At 52.0% G+C, this 25,037-nt stretch overlaps 7 protein-coding genes across 7 annotated transcripts; 3 read left to right on the forward strand and 4 right to left on the reverse strand.

The window, feature by feature from the left end:
- Nucleotides 1–284: 284 nt before the first annotated feature.
- Nucleotides 285–1,993, forward strand: A1O1_02426 (methionyl aminopeptidase; the record flags this gene model as incomplete). Its single annotated transcript, XM_007723337.1, has 6 exons — nt 285–327; nt 388–1,190; nt 1,249–1,512; nt 1,574–1,738; nt 1,793–1,879; nt 1,937–1,993. The coding sequence occupies 6 exons, from the start codon at nt 285–287 to the stop codon at nt 1,991–1,993; spliced, it is 1,419 nt and encodes a 472-aa protein (XP_007721527.1).
- An 827-nt stretch (nt 1,994–2,820) lies between these two features.
- On the forward strand, nt 2,821–3,811 carry A1O1_02427 (uncharacterized protein; the record flags this gene model as incomplete). Its single annotated transcript, XM_007723338.1, has 3 exons — nt 2,821–3,118; nt 3,228–3,478; nt 3,551–3,811. The coding sequence occupies 3 exons, from the start codon at nt 2,821–2,823 to the stop codon at nt 3,809–3,811; spliced, it is 810 nt and encodes a 269-aa protein (XP_007721528.1).
- A 7,014-nt stretch (nt 3,812–10,825) lies between these two features.
- On the reverse strand, nt 10,826–11,811 carry A1O1_02428 (uncharacterized protein; the record flags this gene model as incomplete). The annotated part of the gene is made up of 2 exons (XM_007723339.1): nt 10,826–11,683; nt 11,800–11,811. The coding sequence occupies 2 exons, from the start codon at nt 11,809–11,811 to the stop codon at nt 10,826–10,828; spliced, it is 870 nt and encodes a 289-aa protein (XP_007721529.1).
- Nucleotides 11,812–14,613: 2,802 nt separating this feature from the next.
- On the reverse strand, nt 14,614–15,975 carry A1O1_02429 (uncharacterized protein; the record flags this gene model as incomplete). Its single annotated transcript, XM_007723340.1, has 1 exon — nt 14,614–15,975. The coding sequence occupies one exon, from the start codon at nt 15,973–15,975 to the stop codon at nt 14,614–14,616; it is 1,362 nt and encodes a 453-aa protein (XP_007721530.1).
- Nucleotides 15,976–16,512: 537 nt separating this feature from the next.
- On the reverse strand, nt 16,513–17,571 carry A1O1_02430 (uncharacterized protein; the record flags this gene model as incomplete). The annotated part of the gene is made up of 1 exon (XM_007723341.1): nt 16,513–17,571. The coding sequence occupies one exon, from the start codon at nt 17,569–17,571 to the stop codon at nt 16,513–16,515; it is 1,059 nt and encodes a 352-aa protein (XP_007721531.1).
- Nucleotides 17,572–18,284: 713 nt separating this feature from the next.
- Nucleotides 18,285–21,171, reverse strand: A1O1_02431 (uncharacterized protein; the record flags this gene model as incomplete). The annotated part of the gene is made up of 2 exons (XM_007723342.1): nt 18,285–20,723; nt 20,776–21,171. The coding sequence occupies 2 exons, from the start codon at nt 21,169–21,171 to the stop codon at nt 18,285–18,287; spliced, it is 2,835 nt and encodes a 944-aa protein (XP_007721532.1).
- A 2,678-nt stretch (nt 21,172–23,849) lies between these two features.
- On the forward strand, nt 23,850–25,033 carry A1O1_02432 (uncharacterized protein; the record flags this gene model as incomplete). The annotated part of the gene is made up of 2 exons (XM_007723343.1): nt 23,850–23,899; nt 23,956–25,033. The coding sequence occupies 2 exons, from the start codon at nt 23,850–23,852 to the stop codon at nt 25,031–25,033; spliced, it is 1,128 nt and encodes a 375-aa protein (XP_007721533.1).
- Between the last annotated feature and the right edge of the window lie 4 nt (nt 25,034–25,037).

Raw genomic sequence — 25,037 nt, forward strand, 5'->3', positions numbered from 1 at the left:
AGAAGCAAGCCTGGAAGGTCGCGAGTCCGACGGACGGACTCGGAGGACAGGCGCCACGCCAAGGCCGATCAGGGACGGTCACGTACATTGTCCTTGACTCAAACACGTGATGATTTGCTTAGTAATTGACAGCCCAGTTCGGTTGCGGCCTTGGCGGGTTCTTTTTCTCAACCTTATCTGTACCTCTTCAACCTTAACCACTGCCTGAACCTGTTTGAGAATACATTGATTTGACGTCGCTGTAGACTGCCACCTTTTGCTTAGCTGCCTTGATCAATGTCGCAATGGGATCCAGAAGCCCGGAAAATGAGTACCGCAGAAAACATGGTATGTGACAATCTTCACATTCACACAAGTAATCGAGATAGAAATCCTAATTTCATGAAGGCGACCCGACTGGCTCCGATGCAGCGAGTCACCTCGGGGGCGAAGCCCGGGGCTCACACACTTCTAGGGACGGAGATGGCTGTCTCGGAGACGCTGGAGGTGTTGACGAGAGCGACGACGATGGTGACGGCAGACAAACAAGCCTGGGACCGCTAGAGGGCTCCCTGTCAACAGAGGTTGCAGATGCACCAAAGAAACGGAAGAAGTCCAAAAAGTCCAAGAAGAAGAAGCACAAGGGAACAGTCCCAGTGCATGTAAAGCAAACGTCGCCACCAAGAGTCTTGCTAAGCGAGCTCTTCCCTTCTGGTGACTATCCCAAAGGGGAGATCCAAAGCTATACCACAGCACGGACAACGGCTGCCGAGGCACGATACGATGCTCGTCGTCTGTACTGGGAAGATGACTTGTTCCTTCAAAACTACCGCAAGGCAGCTGAAGTGCATCGCCAAGCTCGACAATGGGTACAGGAAACGGCCAAGCCTGGCCAAACTCTCTTGAGTATTGCCGAAGGAATCGAGGATAGCGTGAGGGCGCTACTTGGTCATGCCGGACTAGAGCCCGGCGACGGTCTCAAGGCTGGCATGGGCTTTCCCCCAGGTATCTGCCTCAATCATCAAGTCGCTCACTACACGCCCAACCCAGGCCAGAAGGATGTGGTGTTACAGCAAGAGGACGTCATGACGGTTGACTTTGGTGTTCATATCAACGGCTGGATCGTCGACAGTGCGTTCACCATGGCTTTTGACCCCACCTACGACAATCTCCTGGCCGCTGTCAAGGATGCGACCAACACAGGGATCAAGGTGAGGATCTTTCAACACGGATTTCACGTGTTTGATGCAAGACTGACTGAAGTAATAGACTGCTGGAATTGATGTACGCATCAGCGACGTAAGCGCCGCCATCCAGGAAGCGATGGAAAGTTACGAGGTCGAAATCCGTGGCAAGACTTTCCCTGTCAAGGCAGTACGGAATCTCACTGGACATAATATCAACCAGTACCGTATCCACGGCGGGAAGTCAATCCCGTTTGTGAAGAACTCGGACCAAACCAAGATGGAGGAGGGCGAGGTCTTTGCCATCGAGACATTCGGCACCACCGGGCGTGGCTACATACGTGATGATGTAAGGATTCACCTTTTCTGATGGAAGTTCATTGCAAACAAACGTTCTGACTACGGAATAGGTCGGAATCTACGGCTACGGCTTGAAACAAGATGCTCCACTGACAACTTCTCTGCCCCTGGCCTCTGCCAAGCGTCTGCATAAGACTATCAGAGAGAATTTTGGCACGCTGGTGTTCTGCCGCCGCTATCTTGAGCGCCTTGGTGTGGAGAGATATCTGGCCGGCGTAAGTAACAAGACTGTCTTGTCGATAAGGTCAGCTCATACTGACACATGCTAGATGAATTGTCTCGTCTCGAATGGTATCGTGCAGGTTTATGAGCCTCTTGCGGATATCAAGGGATCATACTCGGCGCAGTTCGAACATGTAAGTTGCCTCTTTCATTACACCAAACGAATTGTCGGCTTACAATGAAGCACTCAGACTCTGCTCCTGCGGGAGACGCACAAAGAAGTCTTCAGTCGAGGAGATGACTACTGAATGGCGCCATTGGTAGTCCTGGCGGGACTGGAGTATTTCCTTGACGGCTGAATCAGCCAGTCATTCAGTTTGTTTCAACTGTATCTAGGTCATTCTTTAAACCCTTGGTGCTGGTTTTTGTCCCCTCACAGGGTTTTCCCAGCACCGTGACGCGAATGCGAGGGGGCATTGTACTGCGTTTTGAATACAACGATGTATTATCCCTGGAGTCTTTCCGTTCCAAGCCGATCATTGAGCATAAGTTCAATCTTTGTACCAATTTCGAAGTAGCTCCGAATATTTTACTACTGCTTTATCCTATCCAATCTTCAGCGGTAGGGGAGTCGGAATGGGTCACGGACAACCTGGGAAATACCACTCCCGTCGTTTGGTATACAACATAGATAGTCTATGGATTCAGCCCGTCGAGAGTTCTCCTGGACGCATTTGTAATCAATTTATGGATACCTCTGGACGGAGCTCGAAATCGTCCGAATCGCACCAGCTACCAGCTACCATGTCACCCAGCATAAGCCGAGCACCAAAGCGCACGAAATCATGCTGAACATCAAAGCGCATCAAAGCGTACCAAATCGGAGCCTTGACCAGTTGTATTTGTAAGCAATCGCCTTGTCAATAGTTTGTGCATATACGGTACATATTGCAATTTCGTACGATGTGGTGATTTAAATAGCATCTATTCAACATATACACAACTGCTAGTAGCAGTTCCATACGGTCTGCTCTGTCGTCTATATAAGCGATGAGGTCGTTACTTGCCAGGTCAGAAACCGCAACTTACTCTGTGATCCTTTGCTTCGATAACTTCCTTTGATAATATACTAGATATGTCGGCCGATACACTCTCACTCGCTGGAAAGACTGCTCTGGTGACAGGTTCTGGCAGAGAGACCGGCATCGGAGCCGCTATCGCCAGAGCTCTGGCCCGGAACGGCGCGTCTGTGGCCATTCATTATGTTTCGGAAACTTCCAAGGCGCGGGCTGAGAAAGTCGCAAGTAACATCACCAAGGAGTATGGCACCCGAACCACCGTCGTACAAGGAGCGCTGGAAACCCAGGAGACTTCGAAGAACATGGTGGAGCAGATTCTGAAAGCATTCGGCGTCGACCACATCGACATTCTCGGTATGTCATTGTCATGTCATCGCTGGGGGTGATGTTCTTTCTTGAACCTTCCCTGTCCAGGGGAATTCTGTTGGAAAACCCCACGACTGATGGGCCATTTGTTCTATAGTCAACAACGCAGCTACTGCACAAAACACACCTCTCTTGGAAGTCAAACAAGAGCAGCTCGAACATGAATTCGCCGCCAACGTCTTCAGCGTGGTTTACATGACCCAAGCTGTTGTTGGCGTGGGTCGAATGCCGCAGGGCGGCCGCATCGTCAACATCGGCTCCATCGGCTCCAAGGTTCTGATCCCACCCGCGGTATACAGTGCGACAAAAGCTGCAATGGATGCGCTGACAACGCTATGGGCTGGCGAGGTAAGCCTTCTTTACTGCTCTCTCTATCTGCATGGTTACATATCTAACGAAGCAATTTGAAATGCCGCACAGCTTGGCAAGAGCCATGGAATTACCGTCAATACGCTCGCACCGGGTCCAGTCCCGACAGATCGGTCGAAAGATTATCTCGTGGCCCCTGACGGGTCTCCCACTCCCGTACAGCTTGCTATGTATGAAGCGACGCGAGCTGCGAATCGCCTCGGGACTCCGGAGGATGTGGCTGATGCTACGCTTCTGCTGGTATCAGAAAAGAGCCGGTGGATCACGGCACAGTATATTTCAGTCAGCGGCGGAATCACAGGGACTAGCTGAATACTACTTACACTTGACCATAGCGTAGCCTAGACATGTATAACATAGATCCCTTTCTTGCTGACACACTCTCTTCGTGCTTTCAATCGCTGCTCCAAGCCTCCTAACCCCCGAGATGGACGGTTTTCTTACGAGAAACCTTGCGTTTGTTGCCATTGGTTTAGTCTCATTGTAGTAGTATGAAGATATCTATACTAGGAACTATTTGAGAGAAACTTGCGTAGGCATTCTTACCCCTCTTAAGAGGCTTCTCTATATCGGCGATGAGGCTATCACGCTCAACTTCAGGAGACATGCCCTCTGGTTTTCCTAAAGGCCGCAGCGTCGTAACTCATTTGAGGCTGTCAACTTCGCGCCGGCTCACTCGGCTCGACACTCGACTCTTCTTCTTCGAGACCCGATCTTTTCCGGCCGTAACTGCGGCTGCTCGGCGGTTTCTGTCTCCAGGCGAGTTACGAGTGTTTGCGCGCGTTTCCCTGGCAGCACGAAGGGCGTCTTTGGCCTCGGCCTAGGCAATGCGGGTGGCGGCCTCTACGTGGAGAGCTAAAGGTATCAGAGAGTTGCGACAGGTTACGACAAGGAACACAAGGGACTCTCAGTTCAGGGCATGCATGCAGTCGGTTTCCTTACTCTGGTAGACGCAGGCCGCGCAAGCTGGACAAGCCAGTTACGAACGGTTCCGAGCGGAAGAGAGCCTTACCGCCACGCTTGACTCCTCCCACCGAAACGCAAGTCTGAAATTTGCTGAGGTTCTGTGCGCATTTGGAGCATGCTGCCCGGTCAGTTACGAACGGTCCCGGACGGGACCTACTCACGCTTCGAGTTCTCTTCTCCCTTCGTCTGGATCATGTACGCTTCGTCCTCTGACGGTCGGAACTCTGGGAAACAGCGTTAGCAAGCGGTTACGACAGGTAACGGATGCTTCCCACTGGTCTTGTCCTGGAAAGCAGCTTCGTCGGATGGGTCCCTCCAATCATAGCGTTGATTGCGTTTCCCAGATGGTTCTCCGGCTCCCAGCTGTCATGAGCCTTGTTCAAACCTTTGTATCTGACGTAGAACTCTGTCTAGTCACGCGTTTTCGTTTCGTCGGGGATGGTTTGAATTTCCGATTCTTCTTCTCCATTGATGACCACAGATTCAGGCGTTTCGCAAAACATCCCTTTCTGTGTCTTGTTGTTTTCTCCAAGTGAAGTCGTATACAATTCTCATGCGAGTATCGTTGTCGTTGCTGACGAGTCAAAGTTCAGTCAAAGTTCTAATACTTTTCAAGTAGCGACTGGTAATACATACACAGTGCTGCTCTTGGATCGTGGACGAACTGCTTCGGCTCAAGACCTAACAACTCTCGGGCTTCGAAGGCATGCATGGGTTCTGAGCCGTAACACTTCGTAAAGCTTGAGGGCATAATATGCTTGCGAATTGTGCCAGCCTGCGGACCACTGCCTATTTCCGCATATTAGCAGAGGTTACCAGTCGCAACTGGTAGCCACCATACCCGTCGGAGTGTATTGGCAAAGTGGGCATTTGGTCGAGCAAGGAGGGATGACCTAGTGGTAAGTGCCAGTGGGTACCGGTGATTACCACCCCTCCCAGTAACTTACTATCGTGCCATCCGCCTAACGATCGCATGCTAACAATACCAGTGGCTGACACCGCCATTATGATGCCCCTGTCCGGTGGTTTGCCAGGAAAGCCACAAGATGGTGAATCATGTCCACTGGAGACCAGATATTGGAATCGAGCAAGGTATTGGTGATCAACTGTTCTGACGACTCATAGAAACGTTCGATAATGATCTTATCTTTTGAAGGGTTGAGTGGGAAAGTGTAGATCCGGCGCGGGTCCAGAATTTCGATTTGGGCAACACTGCCTGCTCTCTGTAATAGAGTCATCGGGGCCGTTAATCATAGGTATGCACTCATGGTCGACGGCGTAAAGATCTTCGTCCGGGCATCTTTGATCCAAGAGTTTTTTCCTTTGCAACACCACTATAAATGTTGCGAAAGGCGACGCCCAGATGACGAAGCGAGATCGGAGCACAGCCAGCTACAGCCCGTACTGAGTATTGAGATTGACCTCTCAGTAAGGTTCTGACCACCTTCATAAAGCGCGAGCGTACGAAGCAGCTCGATGTCGCCATCAGCATGCTCCATGGTCGAGACTGGACTTTGATCAAGACCAGAGCCATGTCTTCAAACAATACTAGAAAGTTCCGCCACGGAACGCACACACCCCGTGTGGTTTCGGACACCAGCAGGGCAGGTCCTGCTTCCAGGGGTAGACATTGTCTCTGTGTTCTTTCTGTCAATATTGTGGCGTTCTGACGGCCCCAGAATTTTCTTCTCTAGAACAGGTCCTGAAGACCGGAGAGCACGTAGGCACCAGCGAAACCCACTCATGCAACCAGGGACGCGTTGAACGCGATCTGGATTGGTCATCTTGAGAAACGGAGTTGGACCGACATTGCTGCTAGAATAGAAAGCACTGCTTAGATGATCGCCATGTTGGTTTCCGAACTACTCTGCATCTGAGTCGCAGAAACTTCATCTTTCAATCTGAAGTAGACGACATCAATTGGTGTTCAGTGTTGGCAGCGGAATGCTAGATTTTGGTTGCCTGGTGTCGAAAAAAACTTAAGCCCTCTGCCTCCTCAATATCTTGTAACGTCAGATGTAACGGGATGAAATGCCTGAGCTTATTCTCGAGGTCTGCTGGTGAGTCTGGTATTCCACGATGCGTTGACGCCTCAGCTGAAAGATAGATGTTGCGTTGTGCTACATGGTGTTATTGTGGTATCATCGAGGATTGGTTGCCATATGGCCCGCCGCTTTGCTTAGAACTAGTTGTGTATAGGAACGAGAAGGAACGAGCCATACCAGTCGGCAGTTGTAATTACTCCTCCATCATGATAGTGAACGTCAGGGTGGATACTGCCGTTCATGATCTTAAAAACACCTGGATCGTTAGACTTTAGCCTGTATATACCGTGATCAGGGCAATATTCCGTTCTGATCGTAGACAAAGTAGCTCCTTTTCATGGTTGACAGCTCGGATCGCAAATAGATAAATCAGCTTGGACATTCCTCGTCGAGTAACAATGTTGAAAGATCCTTTCTCATAGTCGAGACACACGAGAAGGCCATTCAGCTTGCTCCAGTTCCCGTTGGCCTATACCATGAAGGCGCACTGGGACGGAGTCTCACTCCAGAGCTCATCGCCGTGGCCAAGTGCAGGTATTTCGAAATCAGAAGATGCATGGTCTATCGTTGCGAAGAGATAACCTCGAACGACTTCGGTGTTCAGGCCCCTGAATATTTGGGTCGCATTGCGCACGATATACTCTCCAAGAGCGAGAAAGCTTGTTCTCATGCCATCTTGAACATCCTTGCATTTGGCTGCGTTGCTGAAAAGCTTTGAGACAGGCAAAATGCCACTAGCATGGCTCGTGTTGGTAAGACGCCAGAGCATTGCACCTCGAATGTGTATCTTGGCCTCCTCATAGGTGTTGTACCGGACAGCCACAGACCGAAGAGCAGACCAGGAAGCCGCACCCTTGTCAGCCAGGTGAGCAAAATCTCTCCAAACATCATCCTTGTCCCAGATCGAAAAGATTGTCTTGCATGCCTCGTCTTTCGTGCTTTTGGACTCCTCAGGACGCTCTGCTCTACTCTTGACTTGTGCGCAAACATCATCCTCAGTGTCGATTTGAGACTTGGTTTCAGCATCATGAGCAGCCGGAGTAATCCCAGCCTCTGCAGAGAGGTTGACAGGCCTCAAAGCAGAAGGAGAAGGAGGAGGATGAACCCGAGCAGCCGGAGTTCGAGGTCGAAGAGATAGTCGGCAGGCTTGATCGATGATGGCGTCGAATTTGGCACCCATTTCAGAGATATATATTGGTAGGTTGAGCTTATTGGCGAAAGTTAAGTCCTTGGAAGAGACCATTCTCGGCAGCGCCGGTTGCTGTCTGTTTCCAGCCATCATCTTCATAGCCATGGTTGGCAAGCATCCTGTCGATGCAATTGTTGATCTGGGAGACTGGTTACACATCGCACTCGTCGGAGACTGTCTATGGAGTCGCATTTCTTGAGCCTTCTCATAAGATGTCTCTTGATCAAGAGGAAGACCTGGGCGAGGTAGATTGCTTTACCGAAGTCTGACTTCGTCCTGAGCGGACTCCCAAGCCCAGGCTCCCAACTGTTGAACTGTGAGAGCAGGCATTCGTATATATATATATATATATCCAACTGTACTGTAGAACATATTCTCCTAACTTGAGCCAGGGAGCTGGCGGCCGAAATGGTTCTGGACTTCACGACGGTGACATTGACCGTGGCGTGCCAGTAACCGTCACTGAACCCATCGTCACTGTAGGCATACTGGGCCAGCAGCTTTTGTTGAACCCTCTCGTTGATTTTTGGGGAAGGATGCATCATGGTAGGATTTGACATATTCGATTCTTAGAGGAAGAGTGTCAAGACTTGTGTGGAAAGAGGACTTCGTCGTTGTCGTCGTTCCATTGGTGGAGGATCTTGGACTTGTCCACCGCGGTCGTACTCGGCCAGATGGTCAAGAACGGGACTCCCAAGTTGTGCAGAAAACAATCCAGGTTCCCGTGGGTATGCGGCCAAGTGGACAAAAGCACGACCTTACCCTTGAACTGCCCGTTGACATCCCCCCACTTCGCCATGTGAATGTAGGTATGGATGACCAGGGTTAGGGTTAGAGATTCGCCGTTTGCCATTTTTCGGACTCGGCGCAGGCCCCGGTCTTTCATGCGGACCTGTTCAATAGGCAGCGTGGAACCCATTCGAGCGGCAATACTGATAGGATCAAGGTGCCCTGGTCGAGGTGTAATCGAATCTTCGCCTAGAAGTGTTAGCTTTCCTAGAGGAGATAGTCGTAGTTGACGAACCTCGATGAAGTTATGACGGTGTATGCCACAAGAGATGGGTTCATCAGCAGTCTAGAGTCTAGGTTAGTCTTTTCCGAGTGTTCTCCGCGGGAGTACCGAAAGGAAGCGAGCCCAGGGCCATTCAGCAGGCCAGCGCCGATGGCTCCCTTGACATTAGACTTGAGTATCTGTCTAGTCAACATTTTGCCCATGATCCATCTTTCTGCTCGTAAGACGTTCGGCAACAGCGACAGATGCGAGACGGAGAGTATCACGGGGCGAGAGATTTTCTTCCGCAGCCCAGGTTGGCGACGTTCGTAGACCCTGCCAGACCGTAGGTTTATCTAGGAGATGCTCGAAATACAGACGATAGAATTCGTCCCCAACCTGGTCTCGGGTGATGGTTTGAGCATCCTGCGTCAACTGAACATGGTCACGATGGCGCCGTTGGGCGGTCATACTAACTGCATCGTAGGATCTTGGGGCGTTAGTCGAGACCGGGGTCCGTAGGTCGGATGGCCAGCTATCTCGGTTGGTGCCGTAGAAGATATGGAGATTTAGAAACCCCCGGGGAAACGCCAAAAGGTACTTGAAGCATTCGGGGAGGACCGATGACGGAGCAAGGACGAGGGTCGGACGGCTGTCAACACCCTTGTGGCCGGCGGCGAGCTTTGCTTCCACAGCCTGGGCCCTGAAGTGGGCGTGTGCGAGCGCCTTGATGTGTTTTCCCATGCCGCAGTGTAATGCATCACCCATCGGCCACCCCAGATCCTCTCGTGTTCCAGCTGGATCGCGATGGCGATGATCTGCCAAGCAAATAGGACGACAGGGGATGTGGTGCCCTCGTGGCACAACCGATTGTTGCGCGCGGGATCTTCAACGGGCAGAGTCATATCGGCATCGACCCGGTAAGCAGGCTCGAATGCCAATGGCTGACAACTCTTCTTAGGGCTAAGCGACATGGTGATGACGAGGTATCTCTTAGCAAACACGCTGAACGCCATGAAGTACTGGCTGAACCCCACAACGGTCGTTTCTGATCGACCTGTGATTGTCGTCGGATTGCCAGTCTGTATGTCTCTGGCGTAGCCTTGCAGTGGTTGGACACCTTAGAGCGTGGTCAAAGTTGACCGAATTCTGGAGAGACATTGCCTGTAGTTCATCCGTCAATGTCAAGGTCTGGTTTGGCCCCTGGCCCTGTGGGTTATGCGGAGGCTTGGGAGCCAGGGTATGACGACGGAAGAGGCGAGTAGGAAGGGGTTGAAGAAGAGGATGATCAGGATTTCGACGGACGTCAAGGACGAACTGGTATCAGAGACGAAGAGAAGAAAGATTGTTCTTTCCGATGCCTTGATGGAATGGCGGTGGTAAAGCCGTCGTCAACTTGATCGTTGCCTGTTTCGTGGCCTCATGCTTTTTGTTGCGTCTGTTTGCACCTTTCGGCTTCTCAATGTGAGAGATATACTCCGCAATGGTACAGAACGCAGAACGAGAACCCAGATGTCTGGTCGATTCATCCATTTGATATTTCCCACACCATTTCCCACCAGAAAGCACAAGAATTGGCATCACAGCCCGCACTCGGGATAGTCTGTAGTTATGCCATGATTCGAGGCTCCGTCGTGACCAGCCGTAGTGAGAATCACAACAGTCCGAGTTTCTGAGCTCAGCGCGAAACCTGCTCGAAAGCGATGGCAGAGTTGTGTTCGCAAGCAATGGTGTTGATTGCCTCGATACGGCGTGTTCGAGTTGTTGAGGTTTGATATTATCTCTTTCCCTTGTAGAGATCGACTCGGCCTCGGATGGGGTCGCAGCAGGTGGTTTTTAGGGGCTAGGGTTTCTCAGATGCTGTTCGTACTGGCCCTATTACCCTTGGTGCAGCGAGCGCAACGAGTGATTCCTGGTGGCTTGTCGCATACGATCGGCGTGCCGGCTTCCCCACCAGTCTTCCCTTCGCCTTCTGAAGGGCTCGGAGGCGACGACAACACGGCAGCTTGGTCGACTATGATGCTTCGTCTTCTTCCTGTTGTTGCCTGGCATTCCATGGTGTGGCAATATTGTCAACCAGGATATCAGAACTAGCAGACTCACCAGCCCTTCTCCAGGCTTTGCTGCAAGTATTCTCAGGCTCCTAACCCTAGCCCCAACCCTAATTCCGATGTGACGTGAGGTTGGGTGAACAACTCCATACGCGCGTTCTCGAATTCCATCAACCGAGGGCGCGGCTTTGATCGTTCCGCCGCCAACAGGTCGGCGATTACGCGCACTTGTGCCGTAATGCCTTCGTACCCACCGTTTTGCCAGTTGGGGTGGACGGTGGTGCTGGGACTCTGCTCCCACCCGGCTTCGGGTGCAAGGGCGCGGACGGCAGTGCGGGCCTTGAGATATATGTCGCGGCTGCCGACGTACTTGCGCAAGGCAGTGCCGGTACGCTCGAATTGAAGATTGTGACTGATGACAGTCGGTAAGATGGCAAAGTTGACCTCGATGGTGCGTATGTCGACGTTGGGCGACCAGAAGTCAAAGACGAGTTTTCCACCGGGCTTGATCAGACTGCGCAAATCACGCAGTAACGTGACATGTTGGTTCGCTGGAACCGTTGCGAGACTCGAGGACTTGAAGATGACGTCGAAGCTGTCGACCGAAGACACGATGAGCTCTTGACTCGCCTGTCGAATAGCGTCACGCAGTTCATCCACCAGCGTGAAATTGGTGATAGCGTACGCAAGATTGCGAAGATTGGTGCGTGACGCGTTGAACTTGGCCAGCCGAATGTTGTTTATGTTGATGTCAATGCCGATAGCGAGACGACGGGAATGTTCAACCACTGTTGGACGTACCCAGAAGAAGTACTTCTCCGCATATGCCCGTCGCAACGAGCCTCTAATTCCTTGCATCTGAGAAAGGTCGAATTTCGAGAGAAACAGCTCGAGTAGGGGGTGGGCCCATCGGCGGACTCTGAGCTGGTTCAAAATATCCAGCTTGGTGGCGTCATCAATACGACCGGAACCAGCTTAGCTGTATGAGAAAGATCTGCGTAAAGACGAAGATGGTCAGTCTGATAATGTATAACCGCGGTTGAACAACTTGACTGTACCTTCTCGTCCATTTTGGGTACCTTGGTAGTCCCATCCATCAGGAGCTCTAGGGCTCTCCCTAATACCCCGGCATTCGCCCCTTGGAAGACTTGAGGTTTGCTGTCACGGGACTGCTGGCGTGACCAGGGAAAAAAGGGCTGAGGGCCGAAGTCCAGGAGCAGTACGAAATTTTGCTGCGATCTTGCTGCATCCATGCTGCCGCCATACTTCCAGCTTTCTGGTAAAGTCCTCGCTCTTCCACTCCATGACCGCCTGCAAGCCGTCAAACTGTTGGAGAGGTGTCTGGAATCAAAAAGAGCAGCATGTGGACCAAGGATCTCAGAATCTCAATGGCCACATAAACTACAGGCATCTTGCTCCTCTCCCCAAGCGAAAGACTCATGATCTGCAGTGGCCTTCTCCTCGGAGGTCGGAAAAGCCAGCGGGCGAAGTCGGTCGCCCAGGTCCAGTTTTTTCTTGCTCATTGAATTGTTACCGCCATGGCGCTCAGAAGCGCGGTATAAATAGAGAAAGTGCTGGCAGAGTGCCCTGTGTCCCGGTGTGGTTCTGTAACCAGTAAGCAAAGCCTGCACATATGGCGGGCTTCTGTTGATAATGGCGATTCGATCTGTTACACTGACGGCTGCCCGCTATGACCGCGAAGAAGGCGAAAGTGTCTCCTGTATTATTCGCTTCGTAGGCATCGGTGGCGTTGTATCGACAATAAGCCTTTAGAGCTGTATCGGCATCAAGAGTCTCGGTGACCAAGACGCGGGCGCTAAACCCGAAAAACTAGTATTATGAGTGAGTATAACCACGGTTGGAAGAAGAGATGTGTAGATCCGGTTTACCTCCAGAGCCTCTGCTAGGTCTTCCGCCAACCCTTAGTTCTTTGCCATCAAATCGGCCACTTTCTGCGCACCACGCTGCTAGGCCCATTGCAACATTACCAAGCGTCGATGCTGGCCAGCTTGCAGACGGGACCAACGCTTCTCGTCCTGGAGAACATCGGGAGGGAGCATGAGAGGAAGCAGCTCCGGAAGATGTCTGGGCTTACCATCCTTGCCAGCGGATTTGCGGTGACCACCGGGGTTGTTGGCCCAAACTTTCACAGATTCTAAATCTTGCTCAAGAATGGAAGCGGTATACTGCAATGCAGCGTCCAGTTCAGCCTGGACATGGTGATTGTGAGACAATCGCTGAGGTAAACTCTGCGAATCTTCGTAGTGAAAGCTACCACAAGCTTCTCCACGTGTCCCGGAACGACGGGGCGATTGGCGTGTCCATCTTCCCAGACTGGATTTAAAAATCGCACGTCCGCGGCCACGTCCGCCACCGTGATCTGCCCAGGTTAGATGATATGGCCGACACAACGATCTAGAGGTGGCTGAACTGAGGTACTCACGTCATTTATATATAATGTGATCGAGCTGTGTCGACGAGAGAGAGAGATGGTCGTATCAATCGTACGCTGAACAAATATGCCTCATGAATGAATGACTCCATGGATATTCGAGACACGAAAAAATCCTGCAGGACCTCGAACTGAACGAGATCAAGACATAAAAGGGAAAAGGGAACATAAGGATAGATCCACATCGCCAGCCATATTGAGAGACACTGGGATACAGACACAGAGACACAGACAGAGACTCAGAAACGGAGAGACACACACATGAGGAACAAAACTTTTCTGGATTCTCGAGGGGATAGAAGGGGGTATATATACCCTGAACAGAGCAGATCCGGGCAGTCACTCCAGTATTCTGTATCACTGCCACTTGCTTGCTGCCACTTGCCGGTCAGGAGTCACCACTTACCCCTTACTAGTCAATGAATGACCTTCAACATCTCGACACCAGTGGTGCTGAGTCAAAATCATGCAGGTCGGCCGTTTGACAAGCTGCGTTGTTTCGAAATTCGAGGCCACGTTTTGGTTTCAGGCTGCTGGGGCTGGCGTTCATTCAGTGATTAACCTGTCTTCGAGGTCAAGTAACAAGTTGGGGAGTTAAGCCGTAGAGGCAAGACTCAAGATCCAAACTGGAGCAGTCAAGAAATTATGATTCACGACTGTCCAGTCATGAAAAGTCGTAGGTCGTAGGCCATGTGGCCAGACTCCAAGCCTTTGGAAATCCGGATGGGGCAATGCGAAGCTCGGAAAGTTGTGAAGAATTGTTGTCGCCTCCCGTCTTCACATGGAGGGCAGGGTCACATATGTGATGCATGACCGGTGGGAGATATTCCAGTGAGTGCCCGGGCTCCGCTGTGAAGGGGGAGGAGACCACGTTCAATCACCAGACTGATATTCCATGTTCGGTGCCTCAAAAATTCCAAAGGTGGAGGCATCATGCATGTTTCATCTTCCATATTCCCCTGCTGCCTGAATGGAGATGTGCAGTGATTGTGGTTAAGCATGGATTGTCATGATTGTTTCTCCTGCCTCCACACGCCGTGACTTGACCATATGGTTTATGACTCTGTAAGTGATTGAATCGCTTAACGAAGCATGTCCCGTTCTGTGATGAGTTAGTCCGAATTTCTCTCGTGCAACAATTTACCTAGATTCCATCTCCTGCAACATCAAAACGGCTCATTTTCCATGGTGACAAACTGGGGCGAAAGATCGACGGAAGACAGAAGGAGGAACGCATTGTGGAAAATTGGTGTGTTTCAGAATGTCTACCATCACATCACTCCAAGCGGGTTTCCGAGCAAAGATCCTAATGGTCACTGCCAGCCCGTGCCATCACATCTCTTCGCACTGCATACTAGTACATTGTTTTCTGCCAATTCGTCACAAGTGGATCTCAAACGTCTCTTCCACAATCTCCTATTCAGGCAGTGCCATACTTGGTCAACTCCGGCGCACCAGGACACGGCGGGCCACTGAACTTCGTCTGGACAAAGACCTTTTGCATCCCCTTCTCACGCGCATCGTAGCGCTTGTACACCTCCTCCAACTCCTCAAGCAAGACACGATGGCTGACCATACGCAAAGGCTCGATGCTGCCGTCCTGGATTTTCTTGAGTAGGTCTTCCCAGTACAGATGGACGGGAGCCTGGCCGTTGCCGATAAGTCTGATACCGCGCTCCATGAGGGATCCGATGTTGAAGTGGTTCGTAAATCCAACGTAGACGCCGGTGACACCGCATCGACCGTAATTCTTAACCGAAGTGATCATTTCGTTGATGATTTCCGACGTATCCGTCTCCATGCCGAGCATCAACTCGAAATAGTGCGCCCATCCTTTGGCGTATTCTCCAGCGACACACTCGATCGCGACATCCGGTCCACCGTGCTCCATCTTCTTCAAGACTGACGTGACGCTCTCGCCCTTGGGAAGGTCGGTGAAGTTGATGGTCTCGATCTTGGGCAGCTTTGATTTGACATAGTCGAGTCTCCATGCTCCCGGGCCACCGTCGATCAGGATGACCCGTTTGGCACCATTCATGTACGACATGTCCGCGCACATTTGACCGATGGGACCCGCGCCCCAGATGGCCACGACATCACCGTCCTTGACACCCGTGTCGACAACGGCGTTCCACGAAGTGGCCAGCACATCGGACAGATACAGGCCCTTCTCATCAGGGACATCGTCTGGCAGTTTGAGAAGGTTGACATCGCCGAAGGCTACACGCACGTACTCGGCTTGACCTCCAGCAAAGCCACCGGTGAAATGCGAATAGCCCAGCATGCCAGCAGTGCGACCGCCGTACATGATGTTCTCGATGGTGTTGTCATTCGTCTTTTCGCATTGGCTGCTGAGTTTGCGTTTGCAGTACATGCAGGTGCCACAGGCGATCTGAAAACTGCACACGACACGGTCGCCGGGCTGGACTTTCTTGATGTTGGGACCGACACTCTCGACGACACCGCAGAACTCGTGACCAAGAATGTCGCCCTTCTGCATTTCGACGACGGCGCCATGGAGCAGATGCAGGTCGGAACCACAGACGGTTGAACCGGTGACCTTGACAATGACGTCCGTGGGTTCGATCTTGGCCGGCTTGAAAGTCTCGATGACCTTGACCGAATTCTTGCCGTTCCAGACAAGAGCCTTCATCTTCTCGCCCGACGGGTCGGCATACTTGGAGGGATCGTTGGCTGGATTGGAAAGGTTCTGTTCGGTGGCGGCCGTGCCTCCATGGCCGATGATCTTTTCGACCTGCCAGGCAGCTTGCGAGAGAGCCATGGTAGAGATGTCAATTGAATACTTCAAGTAAAGGAACAGTAGCTTTTGTTGGATCTCTGGTGTGTAGGACGGATGAAGGTGTCAAGCAAGGATCCAGAGAGAATGATGATAGAAAGGAAGAATTGAGAACTGAGCAAAAGCCTTTGATGTATTTTCTCATCTCTTATGCCTGCTCTTTCGTCTTTCTCCTTCCTGTGACAATTGAGGATGTCTTCATCATGACATCATGCGGCTATGATGTCGACGACATTTGCGATGGAGACGAAAGGCCCATTCGCCGCGCTGTCATTCGCTGGAATGGGAAGCCGGATGATGTCTCCGACGAGCAATGGACCCTGAGGCTCTGCGATTGGACAGAAGGCAGAACGCGGGCAGCCACCTGGTAAGGGAGTTGATAGGTTGATATCGATGAAAATGTTAGATACCCAACTGTCTGTCATCTCGCGGTTTAAATGTTCAGGCAGTTCGATTGGTGTATGTGTCGAGACGACAAATTGCTCTTCGTTTTACCCGTAAGGATGAACAGTCAGCCAGTAGTCAATAGTCCTTCACCTTTCTCGCCTCATCCATCTCTTGCTCCTCCTGCTCCTCCTGCACCCTGATCACAGCCTTCAATCCACGGTCTCTAGCCTTGATATCCTCTCCGCCCGGGAGTCCATACGCCTGCGTAGTCTGCTTGATGACCTTCTCCTTCCACGTATCATCGTCCATAGTAATCGTGCCTGCGTCCCTCCACACGTCACCGATCGACTCGCCAATATTGTCCAAGAACCCCTTCATGCCCTTATTGCCTCCGCCGAAGCCATACATCTTGAAGGGGCCTGCCACCGCCCATCGCGGACCCAGACTCGCGCGGACCACTTCGTCAATCTCTTCGGCGGACGCTACACCCTCATTGACCAGATGACACGCCTCGCGGAAGAGAATGAAGCTCAGCCTGTTGGCCACGAACCCTGTGCTCTCTTTGTGTATCGTGATTGGTCTATGGCCCGACTGAAGAGCTACAAAGTAGGATTTTGCAAAATCGAGTTCCGTCTGGGTCGTCTGCGGCGACGGCACCAGTTCTAAGAGCGGCATGATATGTGGCGGATTGAATGGGTGTACTACCAATAGTCTCTGGCGCGCCGAAACGGCGGTGGCATCGTGCTGTAATGGTAGATGTTCAAGCTGCTTGCTGGCCGGGATCCCCGATGTCGACGACCACAAGTGACAGGCGGGCGACACATAGCTAATGACCTCCGCCCACGTCCTCTGCTTGAACCCTACACTCTCTGGACCCTGCTCCTGCACAATCGTCGCTGTCCGACACGCCGATTCTAAGCTGTCACATAGTATCAGCCGTCGAGAGGTGATCAAGCTGGGGATGTCGTCGACCGAGGGGGACAGATACAGGGGCAATACTGCCTCGATGTGTTCTCTCAAGTCCGGCCGTGGATCGTATACCGAGATGGTCGCAGCGCTGTAGGCCAGGTGGAGGGCGAGAAAGGAGATGCCTATCGCTCCCAGGCCAATCAAGGTGATGTGTTCATGGGAATGGGGGAGCGTGGGCGATGCAGGTGGCAGTGCCGCCGACGGGATATCCTCCTTGCGGGACATGTTCAGAGCTCGCCGTTCAGAGACAGATGTAGTTCCCAGGCTTTCGACGATTGATACAAGGGTAGTTGGTCGTTTTTGACAATCTACTACTAGCACCTTCAACAATGATACGTGGCCGAAAATGTTTGCGAATGTTGGAGATTATCAACTCGATACAGCCTCGGGTCACCTCCACTCGTAAAATATAAATAACACGTTTTCATGCAGCGCTTTTCGATATTGACAAGCGAAAGGCCGCTGGTAGTAGAAATTCTTTGCTACGGTCTTACTGAACTGTGGCATTTTACATAGTTGGGATGTCCTGCACCCCCAACCTTCAATAAATCGAGGCAAAGCAGTATACGGTGTTGAAAGCTTGAATTGCGATGCAGCATCGTCGTACAAAGCCGACCTATTCCAGGCATAAAAAGCAACCCAGAAATAGTAACCAACCAAAGCTTCCAATAGAAGAAGCCATAGCTTTCATGTCGCGACACCAAAGAGATCAACCAACATGTCACCATCCAGTCACAATATCCAACCATCACGCAACACAACACAGCACAACACAGCACAACACAGCACAGCACAGCACAGCACAGCACAGCACAGCACAGCACAGCACAGCACAGCACAGCACAACACAACACGCCAAAGCTCCATGCAAGTCAAAATGTCAATGCTAGAACAGGCTTTCCTGGGACATTATCATAGGTAAGGTTGCCTCAAGTTCTCTAAGCTTCTGCGACACGACCAAGTACCGAACTGCGAACAGCTGGTTGCTTGATGATTTCATCAACAGGCTCGCCCTTGGCACCGGTATTTCCGCTGATTCCCGCCGAAGCATGAGCCTGCTCAGCTTCCTCGTCCTCAACCTCGACAATCTTGGTTCGATCAGCCCGGGTGTTCTGGTTCAACGACTCGCGAGCAGTGTAGTTCGTGGGCGCCGTACTGGCCATGCTCAACGCAGTGCTCGATCGTTGATGGACCAGATCTGGAGTGGGTGGAATGGAACTCCGTTCACTTTGTGGTGTCAAGTGGCCTGTCCCAGTGCGAGAATCGGTGGTGAGATGATCAAGAAGGGACACATTCCCACTATCTTCGCGGGTATGGTTTGTCGAAGGGGAGACGCCGCCGGCCTCGTCAACCTCGACCTGGTCCTCATCATCGACTTCGGCCGCTTCGTTGGCGAGTTGGAGGCCTTCCACGGCAGCGGCACACTGCTCGCTGATATTACGGATAATGTCGGCAATCGCATCCGTCTTGTCACGGAGATGTCGGTCGGCAACATCAGACATGCTGAGTTGAGAGTAGCGTTTGCTGGCTCGTTTACTGGAGGCAAGCAGTTTGCTCTCCATTGAAGGGGTGACGTCCTGGCCGTCAATCGACCCAGCTCTCGAAGCACGCTTGCCGGCTCCGCTGGTCACATTACGGAAGTCATCACCATCTTCGGCGATCTCTTCATGCTCACCGTCCTCAGTGTCGTCTTCTTCGTAGCCTTCTTGGATATATTCAGCAAGCTCCGAAGCGGAACCGATCGAGCGCACAATGTGTTCCATATGATGGGTTTGCCCGGTAATGAGCGAACGCAGGTGGAGGACCACACGTTGAGCCTCATCACGCTGTCTCTGTAGGGTCTGGTTGGTATGACCTAGGGCAGCAATCTCCTTGCGGTTACGAGTGCGTTCCTTCTCAAGGTCTTCGGCAATGCCTTGCTGCAGAACAAGAGCTTCGAGAGCATTGTCCCGCTGTCTTTCAGTACCAGCAAGGCGAAGGGCAAGACGAGCAGTGTCATCCTTTTGTTGATCAATGAGGCCGGTGAGGCGGCGATTCTCTCGTTTGTGAGACTCAATCTTCACACGAAGTTCGGCCAGTTCTTTGTTGAGCGATTCAACAAAGGCCTGGAACTTCTGGAACTGCAGCTTCCAAGTCTCAACCTCTTGTTCGAGGTAGTTGTTGCGCTTCGCAACCTTGGCAAGCTCCGTGTCCATGCGGCCCTTGAGGTTGATGAAGTCTTGCCAGGCCTCCAAGGCATCACGGGAGTACTGATTGCGTTCGCGGACGATTTCGTTCATGTGTCTCATAGAAATCTTCGTCATCAACGGTTTCTTCATCGACCCTCCGAACCACGCCTTGACGCCGGTGTTGCGTCCAAGCTTCTCGCAGACATGGTCCATGACTGCCATCACAGAATCTTGGTTCCACCACGAAGGATCTTGAACACTCTCGACCTCTCCACGCAGCACAATGATCTGGCCGGCAGGAATGAGCTTGCCACCACCATAGGCAGATTTGAGATGTTGTGGCACGCCAGATATCTCAACGTCGTTGTTCAATGCTTGAGAAAGACGATTGATCATCTTAGTGCGTTGGCTGGGCGTCAAAATATTCGGAGGGTGGTCGGTGATGACAAGATTGCGATCCAGATCAACCAACAATGCATCCTTTGGTGGCTGAAATAAGGATCGGCACTCCGTGGTAATGCCCAAAATGTATGGTCCGGGCTCCTGGACCATCTCATTGGCATTTCGGGCGTGGACCACGGGCACATAAAGACCGCTCCATTCGTAGACGCGTACACAAAACCTGATGGTCTCGGCGGCGATTGTAAGCATTGCAGGGTGATGGCTGGTAAGGATTATCCGTCGTGTGGGCGAAACTGCCGCCTCAATAAGGCCGACAATATTGGGAATGCTCAAGCAGGTGAACAATGGCCACATGGCGAAATTCTGAAAGCCGGTTGGGGAGGAGGGGAACTGATAGCACAGGGCATAGTCCTTCATGTCGATGCGGACGAGATCGTTGAGTCTCGGCGCAGGGAAGCTTAGAATTCGAGAGACTTCCTCAGCATGGAACAGGTTGGTGGCCTTGTTCCAGTGGATCCACATTCCACGTAGATAGTCGCCGAGAAGATTATACAGAGGGTACCTCGAAAGGAAGCTCAAGCAGTAAGGGATCCAGTACGTCTCGTCGGCAATATCTCTGTAGTCAGGTTCGGTCTTGCGACGGAGATCACGAATGGTCTCGGCACGCTTCTCATCTGCTCGAGACCAGACTCGAAGGGCAATCCCGTACAAAGTATGTTGAGAGTCTTGCTGAAGGACGAATGCATGATGGACACAATGTGGCTGGCTTCGTCCTGTACAAATTTCGACATCATGGGGAAAGCAAGCCTGTGAAAGAGTCAGTGTGAGGAACAGAGAACATCCAGGCAAGTCCACATACCCTCATAGCACTGTGCAAGGCTCTTGCAATTTCATTGTCACTTTCTAACCTGGGGCTGCTACCCAAGATCTCTGGGAGCCAGAATTGGCCAACCGCTCCTTTCATATGCTGGATCTTTCCATGGGATGGTGGTGGTGCTTTGACCCATTGTGATGGTTCCCTTCCCACACCACATACCATATAAGCATGGGTCAGAGTTTTCGGCGTCGGTCTGTTATTCGTCTTAGCCAAACTGGAGGGGAGAGGCTGAGTGATTCGTGAGTGTAGAGACGAGGTCCGGCTGGGAATAATCGTGTTGTCGACGACTTGTTCTCTCGTCGTCGGACGGTTGGTGTCTCGGGTTTGAGGACGAGCCATCGAGGCCATTGAAGTGTGGCCTCTCAGAGAAGGACCCATGGTTCATAAAATGACAGTAGTAAGACGGCAAAACGGCCTCGACGGGCGGAGGGAGCCGTGGTCAAATATGTCAGCCAGTCTGTAATGGCTCCAGAGGCCTGTGCGTGAGCCTACGTCGTCCGCGATCGCGACACCCGCGTGTCAAGAATTCCTTTTGCTCTTGTGCAGAGATGCCCCAACACCTGGCATACGCCTGCGGACTGAGAGACAAACGAGTGAGGAGGGAGGTCAAAACGAAAGACGCCCGAGAGGACGGAGGTAGAATAACACTAGAACAGCTGGCGGAGGAACTGAGGAGATTAATCTGAGGCACCAGAAAGGACCAAGATTCAGGAGGCCGCTGATACTGCAAGCGAGAGGATGGATGCGTAGCACATCCACGCCGGTCGTGTCAGGCCAAGTGCGCCGGAGGCGGTGGTGGAGGGAGCTAGAGGGGTGACGGCTGCATGGATCAGGGATCACAGCTGCTGCATCTTCCTCGATGAGGCGAGAAGCTTTATGAAAGCAACAAGCAGGTGGATCGACGGGGTACATTAGCTTGTGAAGATGTTGTTGACGATGAGAGCAACATTCAAGTTTGCAAATGGGCTGATCTTCATCTTGCAGAGTTCGAGGGGACCGCAGGCAGCCTGGAGGTGACACTGGAGATCTCACCTCCCACACCTCGTAGGTATAACTACGTGTGAGTAGATCCTGTAAAGCACCGTCAGGTCCAGGCACCCTCAAAGAAACATGTTACACAACTCAAATGCAAAGCTACGGAGCTCTTGAGCAGCCACGTCGAGTCTAGCCGGCCTAGGGAGCCCTTCAACGCGGCGCGCAGCCTAGACAGGCACCTCTAGCATCTTGCTGGCACCTGTGGCACCCGCCGACAAGCTGAACTCAGGTGTGGCCCTCGTTGACTCGTCTGCCCCTTGTCCGGCCTCAAATGTGGTGGCCACCAGCAACATTCTGCTCCACTTGATTCTTTGTTTGACAGCTCGGGGAGCCGGGGGCTTTCGCACTTGCACCACCACCGAAACCCAAGAAACGGCCACTGGCCATCACTAGATCACAGGCTTTTCCCGCGTCGACACTCTTTACCAATCGTTAAGATATGGTGGTCGGGCTCGCCTAAAGCCTGCAGGTCGGGCGCATGCTAACATGTTGGTTCAGGGGTCGTTTTCCTATCTCCTTCATTTTTGGCCAGCCCGTCTTGCCGTTTCTGTGCGTCCTCTCCTCTGCTGGGAAAAGCACTGCCGGCTTACAGACAGTTGACAGCTTGACGTGGACGAATTCAGAACTCTTCGAGAGTTTGTTCGCAACACCCTGGCAGTTGACTCTGAGAAGGCTACCCAAGACGGCATACGATCACAAAGCACTGTTGCAGTCAGGGACCCCCATGTGTTCTCATCAGAGTCAATGCGAACTTGCCAGAGCAACGCGCACCAACTGCAAAGGAGGACACGGAAGGTTCTCTCAGTCATGACATCTTAGATCTTTTGACAGGTGCTTTCTCCGAGACTTCTTTGTCGCGAAATCTGGCGCAGAAGCTCCTCTCGCCGTACCGTTGCCTTCCTCAAAGCATCTACACATGGCCGACCGCGACTTGCTGAATCATCGTTTCAGCTTGAATCGTCGTCTTTCGGAAATGAGCAACTGACTACGGTATTGAACGCTCTTGACCGGATTTTGAGGCTTGCGGTCGGACGCCAGGTGAAGATTCATGATGCCACCATCTTACTTGGCTCCATCCATAATTCCCATAATGACTATAGCATGAGCTGGAGGCCAGGATCCCATCCCGTGAGACTCGCTTGGAGCAATACTACGCACAATTCTGTATGTAAATATGCACATGCTGGGAGTTTTTCTTTTGCAGTGGGAGTCGAGAGACTGGATGCGATTGGCATTCTTACACCATTGCCATCCAGATCTCAATCGGCTCGTTCGTATTTCCTCGCTAGGTAGCTTCGTTCTGGACGAAACATTCATTGCGATGCCTGCTCTGATGATCGCTTTCTTTGTACCGCCTTCGAAAAGTCAAGGTTCTGTCCGTATGTCCGAGGAAGAGTTCCCGATCGCCAGGAAGATCTGAGTATTATCTTAGCAGCTATTTTCTCAATATCCACCCTGGTAGATCTCCTTCTGCAGCAACAGCGCGAGAATAATGGCTTGGGAATATTGAACTTAGGTGGAGAGTCAAACCGCAGTGGCCAAACCCTATCGAAGAGCATGAACGCGTCAACGTGTTTGCCGACAGTGTGGGAAGAGTTGTTCATGCAAGATGCAAGACGCAGGAGAAGTACATGCAGTGCAGATAATGATGGTGAGCTGAATGTCTCTATCCTTTTTTAGTAGTAGTTCAAAGCTGCTACGTACAAGCTGTCGATGCCGGCGAGCGCCTCGGCGGCTTCAGGCGCAGTTCAAGCTCGAGGGAGGGCGCAGGATGCGAACCCTGCGCAGGCTAGGAATGCCCACTGCCATCCTCGCCCCTCTGCCCCCTCCGCGCCATCTTGAACTAAAAGCTTCTCCATGCCACCAGAAGTCCCGCCTGCTGCCGGGGGTCGATAACGATAAGAAAAACTTGCGCTGTGGCTGAAACTTGTATGCATGTCGATTGCAAAGTCCATGCCAGATTTGGACTGCGTTGACCAGAAACATACGACGCGACACCATCAGGCAGAACTTGGACCGCGATGCAGAAGAAAGAGGGTGACATCCTGTTAACCGACCTATGTGCTATCTGGTAAGTCCTGGCTGGAGGCTTGCGGGCTTGAATGGAGGCTGACACCAGCTTCTAAGTCATACGAATCCGATCAAATACACATGCCCACGATGCGGAATCCACACATGCTCTCTTCCTTGCGTCAAGCGTCACAAGACTTGGGCTCAATGCTCGGGCGTTCGCAATCCTGCGGCCTACCGAAAACGGGCAGATCTGGCTACACCGGCCTCGATCGACCAGGACTTCAACTTCATCACTTCCGTGGAGAGATCCCTGCAACACGCCGACGACATAGCCCAGGATAAAGGCATAGATTTGACACCTAGCGGTGTTGCACGAGGTGGCCATGAGTCAAAAAGGAAATTTGAGACCGAGATTGAGGAGAGGGGCATCCATCTTGTTCGCGCACCAAAAGGACTATACCGAAACAAACAGAACAAGTCGCATTGGGCCGGCCAATATAAATGTATCATGTGGACGACCGAATGGCTGTATTTTGATGGGAGGAGGAGAGTTCAGAACGTGACGGAGTCGAGAACAGTAGGGGAAGCATTTGTGAACATATTTGGCAAAAACTCCATTCGCAAGAAGCGCAGACGAAGCGATGACCAAAGCGCAACCGCGCCTGCCACAAAACCCGACATACAGCCTTCCTCCGATCGGGCGGAGGCTCTCGAGAGCTTGAGCGGGCCAGAAAAGAGAGCCAAAACTGCTGAAGCAGATCACAAAGAAGAGACGGAATCCCAGCAGCAGCCCGGCTTGGACGATCCTTCTATTACATCTGAACCCGTGCCACAGGGGTCGGAAGCCTCACAACTACTACAGAACCTGCACTTCTACCTACTGAAGTCCAACACCATCTCCAAACACAAATGTCTGATACCCATCTCTCCCTCGTCAACGATCAAGGAAGTCCTTCGCGGCAAACCCCTGCTCGAGTTTCCAACCTTCTACGTTAGGGAGGAGGCGCCAGAAGACTTACCCGAGCCATACATTACTGATCAAAAGTACGAGCAGCTCTACGGATCCGAGGTGGGCCTGGATCTACCCACATACGCTTCAGACAGCAAAGGCGAGACTGGAGAGCAGACGTCCCTGGCGGACATTGATGAGAAAAGGGTCTTGGAAGTGCTCCAAAAAGACCTTGCAGGATGAGTAT

Source organism: Capronia coronata (genome assembly GCF_000585585.1).
Source record: "Capronia coronata CBS 617.96 chromosome Unknown acBCG-supercont1.2, whole genome shotgun sequence".
NCBI classification, from domain to species: domain Eukaryota; kingdom Fungi; phylum Ascomycota; class Eurotiomycetes; order Chaetothyriales; family Herpotrichiellaceae; genus Capronia; species Capronia coronata.